The sequence below is a fragment of the Pteropus vampyrus genome, unplaced genomic scaffold (genome assembly GCF_000151845.1).
Source record: "Pteropus vampyrus isolate Shadow unplaced genomic scaffold, Pvam_2.0 Scaffold101, whole genome shotgun sequence".
In the NCBI taxonomy this organism is placed as follows: Eukaryota; Metazoa; Chordata; class Mammalia; order Chiroptera; family Pteropodidae; genus Pteropus; species Pteropus vampyrus.
The window spans coordinates 542,447-556,082 of record NW_011888882.1 but is presented as its reverse complement, the minus strand read 5'-3'; the positions used below and the strand labels follow the sequence as shown (position 1 = coordinate 556,082).

The following is a 13,636-nucleotide window of genomic DNA, read 5'->3' as shown; positions in this document are numbered from 1 at the left end:
ATTTTTAATAAAAAATGTGTTCTCTATTTAAAAATAGTTGTACTCATTGTAGAAAACCTGGAAAATATAGAAAATATTAAGAGAAAAATAAAAGCCATCCATAATCTCATTGCCTAGATATTACCAAAATAGAAATATCTTGGAAATAATAAAAATAGTCTTGAGTTTTGTGAGTTTTCTTTCATTTTTACATTATATGCATACACTTCCCCATGCATTAAACACTCTTGGCATCATACGGTATGTAATGCATGTCAAAATAGTATCTCTACACAACACTGTTTTTCAAAGCAGAGACTCCCTGATCAGGTTTGGACCATCTGACAGAGCTTACCAAACCAACATATGTGACTAGACAACCAGGCTCGATTTCCAAGAGATAACGACTTACTACTTCTCCCTTCCTCTATCTCTGAAAACAAAGAAAAAATGCAGCCTCACATAGGCTACAACACCAACGATGGATAACTCTCTGGGGACTGTCCAAACTTAGCCCTGTTTTTCGTTTCTTAGCATAAAATTATATAACCCTTTGAGATTTAGTAAACCTTGAGCTCTTTAATAAAAGTATAATCCTAAACTGCCCCTTTAAATGTTACATGATAAAAGGTCATTTGTGTAAGTGGCTCAATTCTGCAGTGCAGAATTTAATTTTTGCTAAAGATAAAGAATATTTCATAAAGCAGCAAATCAATAAGCTTAGCTTAGTTCATTCTTTAGCTGTCGACTAAACTGTCACACTTAGTGAAAGCCTTGGACTCAAAATGAATAATCAACTGTAACTACAATGTACTCTTCCCTGGTATATACATAGCTATATACTCTATAAACCTGTTTCAATATATACCAAGATACATACATTTATGCTTAAATTTTTGAAGAGTAAAGTACTAAGAATATTTTTGTTATTATTCTCAGAATACGGAATTAATTTTTTTAACATGTTTAATATACCTATCTTCTTTTTTATGATATAACATCATTAATAATTTCTAGTTTTAGTTTTTCTCTTGGGTTCAAAGTAGAGTGCAATATTTTTTTTTCTTTTTTACATGGTAGATGACTCTATCACAGTGTTCCAAGAACTGAAAGATCTTCTTAAGAAGAATGCCACCGTAGAGGCTTTTATTGAATGGTTGGATACTGTAGTAGAGCAGAGAGTTATTAAGGTACTTTTTAATGATAGTCATTACTTTTTTTGTTAATAATAAATGCTAAACTGACTGTTTTTCCTACTGCTGAAAGTGGGGTGACAGGCTGTGTGTAAAAATGCTTTGAAAAGCTTTTGAAGCCTACAAATAAGGAGGCCTAAATATCAAAATTAGAAATATGCCAGATTTGAGAACATTAGACCTGGATTTAATTCTATTTATCCTTTCTTAATGAAGGATGACTAGATGCTACAGTAAGCCCCCTTATCCATAGTTTAGTTTTCCGTGGTTTCAGTTACTTGAGGCCAACTGTGGTCTGAAAATATTAAATGGAAAATTCCAGAAATAAACAATTCATAAGTTTTAAATTGTGCACTGTTCTGAGTAGCATTATGAGATCTCTCACTGTCTTGCTTTGTCCTGCCCAGACTGTGAATCATCCCTTTGTCTAGTGTGTTCGCACTGTACACTCTCCCTGCCCGTTAGTCACTTAGTTATCCGAGTTATCAGATCGACTGTTGCAGTGCTTATGTTCAAGTGATACTTATTTTACTTAATAATGGACCCAAAGTGCTAGAATAGTGATGCTGGCAATTTGGACATGCCAAAGAGAAGACGTAAAGTGTTTCCTTTAAGTGAAAAGGTGAGTACAGTACAATAAGATATTTTGAAAAAGAGAGAGTATATGTTTATATAACTCTTATTACAGTATATTGTTATAATTGTTCTATTTTATTATGAGTTTTTGCTGTTAATGTATTACTGTGTCTAAATTTAAAAATTAAATTTTATCATAGGTGTATGTAGAAAAATGTAGTATCTGCAATTTTAGGCAGCCACTGGGGGTCCTGGAATGTATCCTTCTTTGGTAAGGGGGGGCTATCATATGCATTCCCTATCAGTCAATAAAGTTGTAGCTAAGTAACATCAATAGCGAAAGATAAACTTAGAAAATGGAAATATTCTTGGCCCTTTTCTAAAAAGCAAATTTCCATAAATGCTGACAGAAAATACAGTTTTAAGTATTTACATTTTTGAATTCCAAGAGCTCGGCATTTTGTGCTTTCTGTATGATTTCTTCAGCTCTTTCAATTATCCTTTAAGTTATCCATCATGAAATAAGACAATAAGAACAAATATATCCATCACTAGTTGGTGTTAGCCATTCCATATCAAGGAAACTAGGTATAGTGAAGGGATTTTTTTCTCTTGGATTAACAGATTAACAGTCAGGACTAGAGAAGTCACAGTTAATCATTCACAGAAATATATAACCCTTTCTTCGCATATCACCTTCTGTTATATAAAATGAAAATTAAGAGATAAAACATTTTATAAATTATTTTATTTTGTTTTCCAATTCTATTAGGTAACAAATCCATATTGAATTAAGATGTATTAACTTTAAAAATGACAGCAAAGACAGACTAAAATTAAAATCCCTGGACAGATCATTTTATTTGATGTAACAAATGGCATGGCATGCCATCTGTCCATTTGTCAGGTTATCTACCTCTTGGTCTTATGTAGGATGTAAATTGTGGTCAGATGGCAGGTTTTATAGTCCATTTTATCCCTTTACTTTTAGACCAGCAAACAAAATGGAAGATCATTAAAGAAGAGGGCTCAAGACTTTCTGCTGAAGTGGAGCTTTTTTGGCGCTAGAGTAATGCATAATCTCACCTTGAACAATGCATCCAGTTTTGGTATCCTATATGCTTTATAAAACTCTTCTTAAATGAATTACATCATTTGTTCCTCAGTTGCATCTTCCACCAATTTTTAAATATGCGGCACTGTCATTTCTTAAACCATATCTGAATATTGATCCAGAAGAGACTAGTAGTTATAAGCCTGAGATAGGAAGTCATACCACATGCAGAGTTCAATCCTAACACCACTTCTCTTTGGTTTAGCCTTTACCCAAGCTAGTCTGCTCATCATAGAACGGGGAGAATATTTCTTTCATTGGATGTGTACGCACTTGAGTGAGATGATGTATGTAAAAACACATTACCTAACACTCGATAAACACTTAATGAATAATAGCTATTATCATTACATTCCATTAGTGCTTGGATAAGTGTTCTTTATTAAAAAAATAAAATTAAAAAATAATACATTATTTTCCAAAGGCACTACTTATTGCAATATGGCAAATTTTTGCATCTTTTTTGGAAACACACATAGTTGCACTCTAGGGATCAAAGAGCAGCTTAGAAGACATGCTCTCATGTTTCTGAACCATCTTTCCTGATCTGTATAACTTGTGAAACAAACTGAGTTGTTGGCTTTTTCAAAAATTGAGTACTTTTTTTCCCCTAAAATTTCTGGATTCTTATTTGTTATAATGTTATCTCATGGACAGTAGTTCTTATAGTAGTTGCATTATGAGCGATCTTTACATTATAAAATAGTTTATAATTAACTAGTTTTTATTGAATTTTCAATGGAATTAAATAAAATCAGTGAATTTGTATTGAGGGATGCACAAAATGTTTTGAGTCTGTAATTTAAAAATCTTGTTTGTATTTAAGGTTTTTTAAAATATATGACATTGAAGCCTTACTTTATTATGAATAAAGACTTTTGTTAGAAAATCTATTGAATAGTTAAAAGAAGTTTGAGGTTTTCCAGGACAGCTTGAACATTAAAATTACTCTTTTGCTTTTTTTCAAATCAAAGAGTATTTTGTTCAGGCTGTAAAGATATCCTCTTACTCAATACTTTCTTCAGACCATTTTGGCCATCGTCTAATTATTTAGTACAAAGTAAACAGAAATAGGGCAGAGTAGAGCTTATTCTCCCCCAGGTTAAGGCTTATCACACTGCAAAGTGTGCCCTCTTAAAGCATAAAGCACGTCTCACTTTCATCCGTATTTTCCTTTGATGTAACTAGTGGCCAAAGAGCTGGCAGGACAGTACACACAGTGAGCTGGGCAGGCGGTACACAGAAAGATTAGAGACCCAAGTTAAGCATGTTGGTCTTAGCAGGTCATTTAAAGTCCAACAAGTATTTGTTTATTTCAGTTGCTCCTTGTAAAGTGTTGCGAGATGGTCACAAAGATAACCTGGCTTCTCCCTCTTTCTCTTTCCTTCTTTTTCTTTAACCTTATTTCATCTCGCAATGCCCTCTCCCTATTCACCATCCATAAACAAGGTTCTTTCCATTTGATCCGAATGCTTCTTGATGAATACATTCTTCTGGCCATGGAGACACAGTTTAATAATGACAAAGAGCAGGAGTTACAGAACTTATTGGACAAGTACATGAAGAATTCAGGTAATTTAAAATCTATGTCTTGTTTTTCATATTTGTTTAAACATAAGTTCAAAAATTTCTAAGCACACATGTTAAGTGGGTTTATAACAGTCTCAGAGTTTTTCCCCAAACTTGTCACTGCTAACACAGTATACTAACACTATTGGAGCACTATTTTTTCTTTCCTAGAGACTACTCTTTTCCAAAGAGCAGTCAAAGTATTTTACTGGAAACTCTTAAGGATACAAAATCAATGTTCTTAACTTCTGAGAATCTAGGTAAAATTGGAAAGTTGACTATAATACAAAAAAAAAAAAACCAACTGTAATTCAAGACAATATATGTACTATACCATGTAATATACCATCTTATAAATAAAGTAAAAGTAAGTTCTACAAGGAGTTTAGAGAAGGAAAGGAACACATCCTTTTGGGATGTAATGACTTGCATTTTGAAGATTGTTCACTCTACAGTGGATTATTTAGTGATGCTCAGAATGCACCAACATCCAGGCATATACAGTTAATTAACCCAAACCAGCTAGGACCAAAGATCTGCCAGCCTTGTTTCCTACTGAAACCATTTCTCCCGAGTTTCCAGATTTCTGACAGAACCCTAAAAGATTTTCAGTTTTTCTTGGGCTTATCTACTAGGAATTTGGGAATGATCTTAACTTTCCCTTTAAAAAAATCTTTCCAGATGCAAGTAAAGCTGCCTTCACTGCTTCTCCGAGTTCGTGTTTTCTGGCAAATCGTAATAAAGCAAGCACTGTTTCCAGCGACACTGTGAAGAATGAAAGTCATGTGGAAACAACCTATATTCCTCTGTCATCCAGTCAACCTGGAGGCTTGAGCTCTGCTCTGCACCCATTCCCTGCTGGGAATACAGACAACATGCCACTCACAGGTATGTTGAGAAACAACTTAGAAAACCACTCAGGCTTCAATAAATTGTGTAAGAGCCTCCTCTTTTGTTTTCTTAAAGCTGATAACCTCCTGGCATTCCAAGAATAAAAAAGACTTACCTTAACCGACTTATAATAAAGGTTTATAATTTTTTTGTTATTTTCAGCATTTTTTATTCACATGTGATACAGGTGTCACACTTTCACATGCTCTCTTAGTTATGCCAAAAGTACAAATAATTAGTTATCTTCATTTATTAGCAGAAAAATTAGATTAAGTGTACATAAAATCTTTAAGATACTTTGAGAGTCAAAAAATGTTTTTTTTAATTTATTTTTGGCTTTTGAGGAGACTTTATTTCCCCTTCATTAAAAAGTGGATTTGGCCATTTTAAGATTACCATTATAATAATTTTTCTCTTTGGTCTAGGGTCCCCTATGTGTCAGTCTGAATAACGAGTGGCTTGAACTAGCTACTAGATAATTTCACAAGTCTGCTTATTGCCTTTTGTCTTTTTTGTAATTCTTTTATATACATTATTTCTTTGGACACAAAGAGTTTTAAACCTGAAAGAGCCTTCTAATTCAGGGGCTTAATTCCACCAGTGAGAAATTGGAGGCCAGAGAGTTGGTGGCATTCATAACTCATTGCTCATCAGTGGTGTTTGCATAATATTTTGAATTGGCTGCTTTGAAGCTCTGTTCATTTTGATATTATTGCTTTTTTCTTTTCTCCTGAAAATTAAGCCATTTAACATTCCACTTACTTTTTTTAATTAAGGAGAAATAGATCAGCAGACACCCTTGCCCTTCCCAAGCCTGTGCTCAAACAGTCTTCATACCTGTGGAAGCATGAAGCCGTCCCAGGCTTTCTTCCATAGTCACTAGCTCCCCAAGTCTCCCCTGTTGTGTACCATGTACCATGTACCATGATGCTACATGGTACATGTACCATCATGGTACATGTACCATGTCCCCTGTTGTGTACCATGTACCATGTACCATGTACCATGATGTACCATGATGGCGTTTTTTTTTTTTAAATTAATTATTTAATTTTATAGTGACTTTGGTTAACAAAACCCAATAAATTTCAGCTGTACACTTTAACAATAAGGCATACATATAGTTACACTATATAGTTAGATTTCTTTTGGTCACCACATATTTGACTCCTTTTACCCCGTCTACCTCTCCCTCCCCCCACCCTCTACCCTGTGGTAAACACTGGCCTATAGTCCATGTCCATGAGTCTTTATGATGGTGTTTTAAAACCTAGATTTTCCCAGTTCTGATATTTTGGGAGGGTGGGAATGAGCCAAGTTGGAAAAAATGTATATTAATATATCTTATGAATAATTTTTAAAGATGTGAGCCCATCTATTTTAACATACCACTAGGTAATACTCTGGTAATTTTTTTCCAGGCCACATAGAACTTTCCCAGAGCTCTGGCCATCTGATGACACCACCTATTTCTCCAGCCATGGCGAGCCGAGGAAGCGTCATTAACCAGGGCCCAATGGCAGGGAGACCCCCAAGCGTGGGCCCCGTACTGTCGGCACCATCACACTGCTCAACATACCCAGAGCCGGTTTATCCTACTCTCCCTCAAGCCAATCATGACTTTTATGGGACCAACTCTAACTACCAGACTGTATTTAGAGCACAGCCTCATCCGCCATCAGGACTCTATCCTCATCGCCCTGAGCATGGTCGATGCATGGCCTGGAGTGAACAGCAGCTTTCTAGAGACTTGTTCAGTGGCAGCTGTGCTGGGTCTCCATATAATTCTCGGCCACCTTCCAGCTATGGACCATCCCCACACAGCCAAGATTCACACAGTATGCAGTTTTTAAATACAGGAAGCTTTAATTTCCTGAGCAATGCAGGGGCTGCCAGTTGTCAAGGAGCAACATTGCCTCCTAATTCACCTAATGGTATTAAAATTTTCAAAGAATTTTTCCTGGCTTTTGAGTTGGCAATAAGACAAATCAGACATTGAGTTCCACCTCTGCTGAGTAGCATGTCATCCCATGTAAAGCTTCTAAAGATCATAGAATCTTAGACATTTAGAAATAATTTCTGCCACATACAAACATATCCCTAATTCTTGTGGCTTTATTAAAGTTGGCCTAAATGTCACACATGACAAAAAAAATGTCAAACCATATGTTTGAAAACCATCTTATTAGCTCAAAAGAAGAGTGTTCTATCCTTTGAAGATATTTTTAGTGAATAATGTTTTTTTCCTAAAGATCTAGCAGCAGATCTTAAAGATTAGGACCAAAACTGTGCCCCTGTTAGGGTGAGAAAACACTTTAAGTTAAGGATTTGAAAAGATCTGTGGACTTCTTCAGCCACCAAATTAGGCTCTATGAAGGCCATGACTTCTCTCAGAAACATGAATTTATAAATGAAATTGGTAGTTGACAAGTAGTGTAATCTTTTTGAGAGGCTAATAGTGCTTTTTTAAAATTCATAGTCAGATCTTAATTTAGATAAGGAAAATATGAGAGAAATGTAGTCTTTTATCTCGAAATTAATAATTGGATAACTCCTACGTATTTAAAAAAGTGAACAGCATAGTGAACCATATCCATATATAAGTACATATCCAATTTTATGGCAAATGTAGATGTGAATGTAATACTTACATTATGGTATCTTTAGGGCTCCTTCCTATCATTTTATTCCTTTCTTCCTTACTGGAAGATTCTTTGTAATAAGTTAACAGTCTGTTCTCAACATTTTCTGTTATAGGATACTATGGAAGCAATATAAACTACCCAGAGTCTCATAGACTTGGATCGATGGTGAATCAACACGTTTCTGTCATCAGCAGTGTTCGCTCACTACCTCCCTACAGTGACATCCACGATCCACTTAACATTTTAGATGACAGTAGTAGAAAGCAGACCAGCTCGTTTTATGCAGACACATCACTTTCAGTTGCATGTCGAACTCCAGTAGTAGGTAAATTATTTTAGTAGTTCTTGAAAACATTTTTAAAAGTTGTTAACCTCAGGTGTGCAATATTACTTTGGAAGTTGACTGTTAAGGTGAACTGGGCACTCATGTTCCTATAGTTGATTTATCACTTTGGATCTGACATTTTATTCTTATATCTGTAAGTTACAGTTTTTACCATTTTTCAGTATATCTATCACTGTAAAACCTACTGCTAGATCTGTTATTTTTTCCAAAAAGAATAGCTGGCATCTATTATGTATGCAAAAATTAATATAACCTATCAAAGGCAGTCTAAAAAACTGTAAGTTTTATGAGAGCAGTAATGACGTCTTTTTTTCACTCTCTCTTGTTCACGGTTGCACCCAGGGGCAGTGCCAAGAGGTGTCTTTGGGCCCCCATCATCTCTATCATACTCTAAAACCACTCAAAGTTAAAAAAAAGTAGTGAGTTGTGCTGGAGGTTACTATCAATTTCTCAGTTGTAGGTAAAATGTGATTAGACACCTCTGTCAAAAGTGTTGCAATTTTTATTGTTCTATAACATGCAGTTTAAGTAAAAATGAGTAAAACATTGTGTTTGCTATGAAGTCCCCTAGCATCTTCCATTAAGGCTGTTTCTCTAAGAAAATCCTACAGCTTCTACTAGGTGCATCACCAACACCCAATAAAGTGTCTGCCACATAGTAGGAACTCGAGAAATTAGCAAGTTAAAAAAGGGGCAAAACATATATGTTTAGTTTCTAAAATTATTGATAAAGTATCACAGGGCAAGTATACATCTATATAAATATCAAGGCGAGGTGTTAACGTTTATATGAAATGGTTGAAATCTTCCAATGGAATTGGTTTAAGACTAGCATAAATAAAGGGCATTGACACCTAACCGGAGCATAAGGGAAAATGAGATAAATTTCATTTCTCCTCACTCGATATGCTTTTCCAATAATTCAATAGGAAACACGTTTTTCCTTCCTGTGACCATCACAGATCTCCCTGAGCAGAGTCTAGTAGTTGATCTCATGCTATCTGCAGATGGTCATTGCTTCTAGGTTACTCTAATGAAGCGGAAAATTCCACTTCAGGAAGTTTCCTCATCATGAGACTAAAATGTACCGTGTTGCTATTGTTACTATTAGTTCTGTTTACTTGTTGAGATAGTAGAAGCTTTGATGGGACATAGCTTGGGTGTCGGTGGATTCTAAGCTTTAGTTGTCAGACCTGGCTTATAAGTAAATTGCACACAGAGCTTCAGGGTGAAAAGAAGGAGCAGAGTAAGTAGGTAAGATTTAGGACCTATCTTATTTTTCCTGAGTTATAAAGCCTGTTTTTTTGGTGACAGAGAAGATGACAGAACAATGAGAAAAACAGCAATGAGAAGGCAGCAACCATAAACGTCAGACATGGAGTATTGGCAAGCCAATTAGTCAAAATTTTTGAGAACCTACTATGTGACTGACTTCCTTCTAGATATGACGATATATGGTGGTGATCAGACCTCAGTTTCTGATTGTAAGAGGTTTACATCTTAGTAGGGGGAGATAAGGCAATACATATATAAACACATGCATTACAAAGATAATTTCAGGTACTCTGAAGTTGATTAAATAGGGTAAAATGACAAATAGTAATGGAAGAGATGTTTTTAGGTAACGTAGTTAGAAAAGGAAACCTGAGGTCAAAGCATTGGTGTTGAAAGCTGAGTGATGAGACAATGAAGTGAAGATTAGATGGTGAAGAAACAGCAAGTGCGTAGTCTCTGAAACGGGATCAAGATTGGGAAGTTCAATGTACAGTAAGAAGGCCAGTGTGTTTTGAACATGGTGAATTAAGAAGAAAATAGAACAGAATAACTCAGAAAGCAGAGATCACTTCACACAGGGTATTATGAACTGGAACAAAGAACCTGGGTAAGGTTATTCTGGCTCTCTCTGCAGGGTGAGAAGGTGGGATAAAGATGAGGTCACAAGAGTAGTTAGGAGATTCTTGTGTTGGTCCAGGTAAGAGAAGATGGTGGTTTGAACTATAATTGTGGAGATGCAGATGGAAAGAGGAAGTGTTTTAGGTATATCTTAGGTGGTAGGTTTATGTGAATTTGTTTGACATTGAGTTTTTATCATGAACTGTATAGGAGAAATAAATTCTAAAAGAATAGCAAGGGGAAAATTGGAAGAAGAGGATGGCTTTGAGACACCGTACACATTCAAATTTAATACAAGTACGTGTACTAAATGCAAAAATAAAGAGGCTTAAAGTGAGTGACACTTGCAGAGAAAAGAAAACATCAGTCAATTTTCAATTGCTGATTATATTTTCCCTTACAGCATCCAGCTTGCAGACCCCAATTCCTTCCTCCTCATCGCAGTGTATGTATGGGACTTCCAGTCAGTATCCAGCTCAAGAAACCCTGGATTCTCATGGAGCAAACGGGAGAGAAATGGTGTCCTCTTTACCACCCATCAACACTGTGTTCATGGGAACAGCAGCTGGAGGCACTTAAACCAACAATGTTGGGTAAGGGCCAAAACTTTAAAAATCTCTACTGCTCAAATTTTACTCAGACTGCCATCAGAGTAAAGAAAATGGAATACGCAGTGGCAAAACTTTGCTTTTCAAGTCATGGCGACGAAACTATGGACAACTTCATAGTGAATGGAGATATTTTCAGAATTTGCCTTGCGCACAAATTGTTTAAAATGTGCTCTTATTATTAATTATAGTTTCAAAAATTATCAAATGGAACCAGTGGAACTTTGAAGATGCAAACATTTCAACTATGAAGATTTAATATTTCACTTCCTAATTTATTGATATCTGTGTGCTGTTTCACCTTTGGTTTCTAAAAAGAGAAAAGTTTATTTAATGCCTTTAAAATATCTTTAATTTATTAGGATCTCAGACTCATTGTTTACTATCCCTTATTTGACAAAAAGTCAAATGTGTATGTTCTACCTCCTATGGAAATGTTTACAAAGTCAAGACAATTCAACTTAGCCGAGACCAAAGTTGCTTGACTTTCCATTTCTGTGCATTAGTGTGATGATTTCTGTTACATAGCAGTATTCCAATTCTGTGTAACTGAATGATGATTATAAATGCTTTCCCTCTTTATTTAAAAAAGATTAGAAGAAATAAAAGAAATAAAATATGGAAATATTTTTAAAAGTTTGGTTGCTCTGAGGGTTGGGACTGTTGCTGAAAAATGCGGGGCAAAGCTCCCTTGGATATCAAATTAAAGAGTAAAGCTGGTTGGTCAAAACACCATAATTCGAGAATATTTATGTATCAAATCCATGCATATAAATGTAAAGAAATTGTAACTTGTAGACTGCTTGAGCTTCTACACATTTAGAAGCAGTCTTTAATCAAGTACTTTGCTTATAAACAGAGCGAATAAGTGTTCAGGGATCATCTGGAGGCAAAGACAAATTCAGAAGTGAGGAATTATTAATATAAATTAATACAAGTTGATACAACCCATATCTAGCTCTTTTTCTTTTTCATATTTCTTAGCTGAAAGGTATGTTGTAAGACTCATGGCCTACAGTGGGAAACTTCCATTTACAGGCTTCTCCTATATAGTCTTATGACCAGCCTCACGTTATTTATATCAAGGATCTGGTTATTCTATAAGCTCTGGGTACCCTATAAAAGAATTTGTAAGCCCCAAATAACCATCATGATGTAATTTGGTAAAGACAAACTGTAGAATTGTTTTCAGAAAGCAATAAATAATTATCTGTGGACTTGGGGTATTGCTACCATTTGCTCAGTGGTATGTAGTTAATAAACTAATTGAGCAGAAAAAGTTTGCAGCAGTAATTAAATCATGACAAAGAGCAAGCTAAAAATTCTATTCTTTGTTATAATAATATTGCAAGAGTACAAAGGAGAGTGAAATTAATAAGGACTTGGATTGAAGTAGAAAAACAGCTTTAAGAAATGTTTGGAGATAAGTCTTGAAAATTAAGAACCAAATTTCCGTTGCATAGTAATTAAATATACATTCAGCATCTATTTTGTGTCAGGCACATTAGAAAATACAAAGATGAAAAAGACACTGCTCATGCCTTTAATAAGTTTTGATGTAATAATGAAGGGGTGATATGATAGGAAGTAGAAGCTCACTGAAGAATTTTGAGTAAAAAAGCAATGAGAGAAAAGTGATATTTAGAGAACATCTAGCAGCAGTTGGAGGGAGGAGGCAGACTACATAAGAGAGGAATTAGCCTGAGAATGGACCATTTGAGAGGCTGTTTCTCTCATCCAGATGTCCAGCAAATAAGTGCAGAGACTACATGGAATCAGACTGAATGAGGAAGAGAAGAGAGAAAGAAGCACAAGCATCATTTTTAAGAAACATGAGCATCATTTCAGAGAATACATTGAAGAATTGGTGTCTGACTAGATATAAGGGATAAAAACAGGAATACATGAATAGTAGCTCTAAAGTTTTCCTTAATCCTATTTTCAAAACATTTCAGCATAGTCAACCCTGTACTGATATTCCCTCTGTAAAAGAGGGAAAATGATCTGAAGCAGAGAGAAGCTCTTAAAAGTGACCATTGTTTTTGGGTTTCATGTGCATCTGGCTGACAAGGTATTAAATTCTGACCTTGAGAAGACTAACTTGCTCTTTTCCCCAGGCAGTGAGGCTTGAGTTTATCTCTATTAGATGTGTAAAAGCCATTTCTCGATGCATGCACTACTGACTTGAAGGCAGGACACTTTTTTATTTCACAAGACTATTCGGCATATTGCACAAGATGTAGTATCCCTGGCCCTCAAACAGTAAATACCAAAGCATTGCCCACTGCTTCTGGCCTTGCGACAACCAAAAATACCTCCCATATTTCCAAATGCCCTTGGAGAAGTAGTGCCATTCCTGAGCTCTCCTCAGTCATATGTTCCCAAGTATAATTTCAGGATAAAAAGGTGTTAAAAAAAATTAAGCTAAATTCTAATTACAGTGATGATGTAAATTTTTTTTTTTATTTGTTTCTGCTTTGAGAAAGAAGAGGTCATGAGACCCTGAAGGTCTCACATGTCTAAAGCCCATTTTGGAAATGGAAAGGGGAATATTTTTCATTATCATAATGTCTAAAGGGGGCAGGTGTCCTGGCATGTAGAGTCAAGACCAGGGATGTGAGTATCTCGCAATGTGTGAGACAGTTTGCACAATGAAGAATTATTCAACTTAAAAAAGCCACTAACACTTGCATTTGAAAAATGGAGGTAGATCAGTGGTCTGTGAGGTGATTGCACCAAAATTTTGCCCAGTAGTGGCACCCTATTTTAAATGGTATCTAACTCAATCAGATAATTTCTTCAGGATCTGTGCCTGTGAAGCA

At 35.5% G+C, this 13,636-nt stretch overlaps 1 protein-coding gene across 1 annotated transcript in view; it reads left to right on the top strand.

Annotated features, from left to right (window-relative positions):
- RFX6 (regulatory factor X6) overlaps positions 1 to 11,441 on the top strand; it is a 54,543-nt gene extending 43,102 nt beyond the window's left edge. The window contains exons 12-18 of the mRNA XM_011364763.1: positions 1,060 to 1,169; positions 2,740 to 2,857; positions 4,312 to 4,434; positions 5,113 to 5,319; positions 6,744 to 7,256; positions 8,080 to 8,292; positions 10,610 to 11,441. Of these exons, the coding sequence (XP_011363065.1) occupies positions 1,060 to 1,169; positions 2,740 to 2,857; positions 4,312 to 4,434; positions 5,113 to 5,319; positions 6,744 to 7,256; positions 8,080 to 8,292; positions 10,610 to 10,785 (1,460 nt within the window). The 3' untranslated portion in view covers positions 10,786 to 11,441. The remainder of the gene's footprint in view (positions 1 to 1,059; positions 1,170 to 2,739; positions 2,858 to 4,311; positions 4,435 to 5,112; positions 5,320 to 6,743; positions 7,257 to 8,079; positions 8,293 to 10,609) is intronic.
- Positions 11,442 to 13,636: the final 2,195 nt, after the last annotated feature.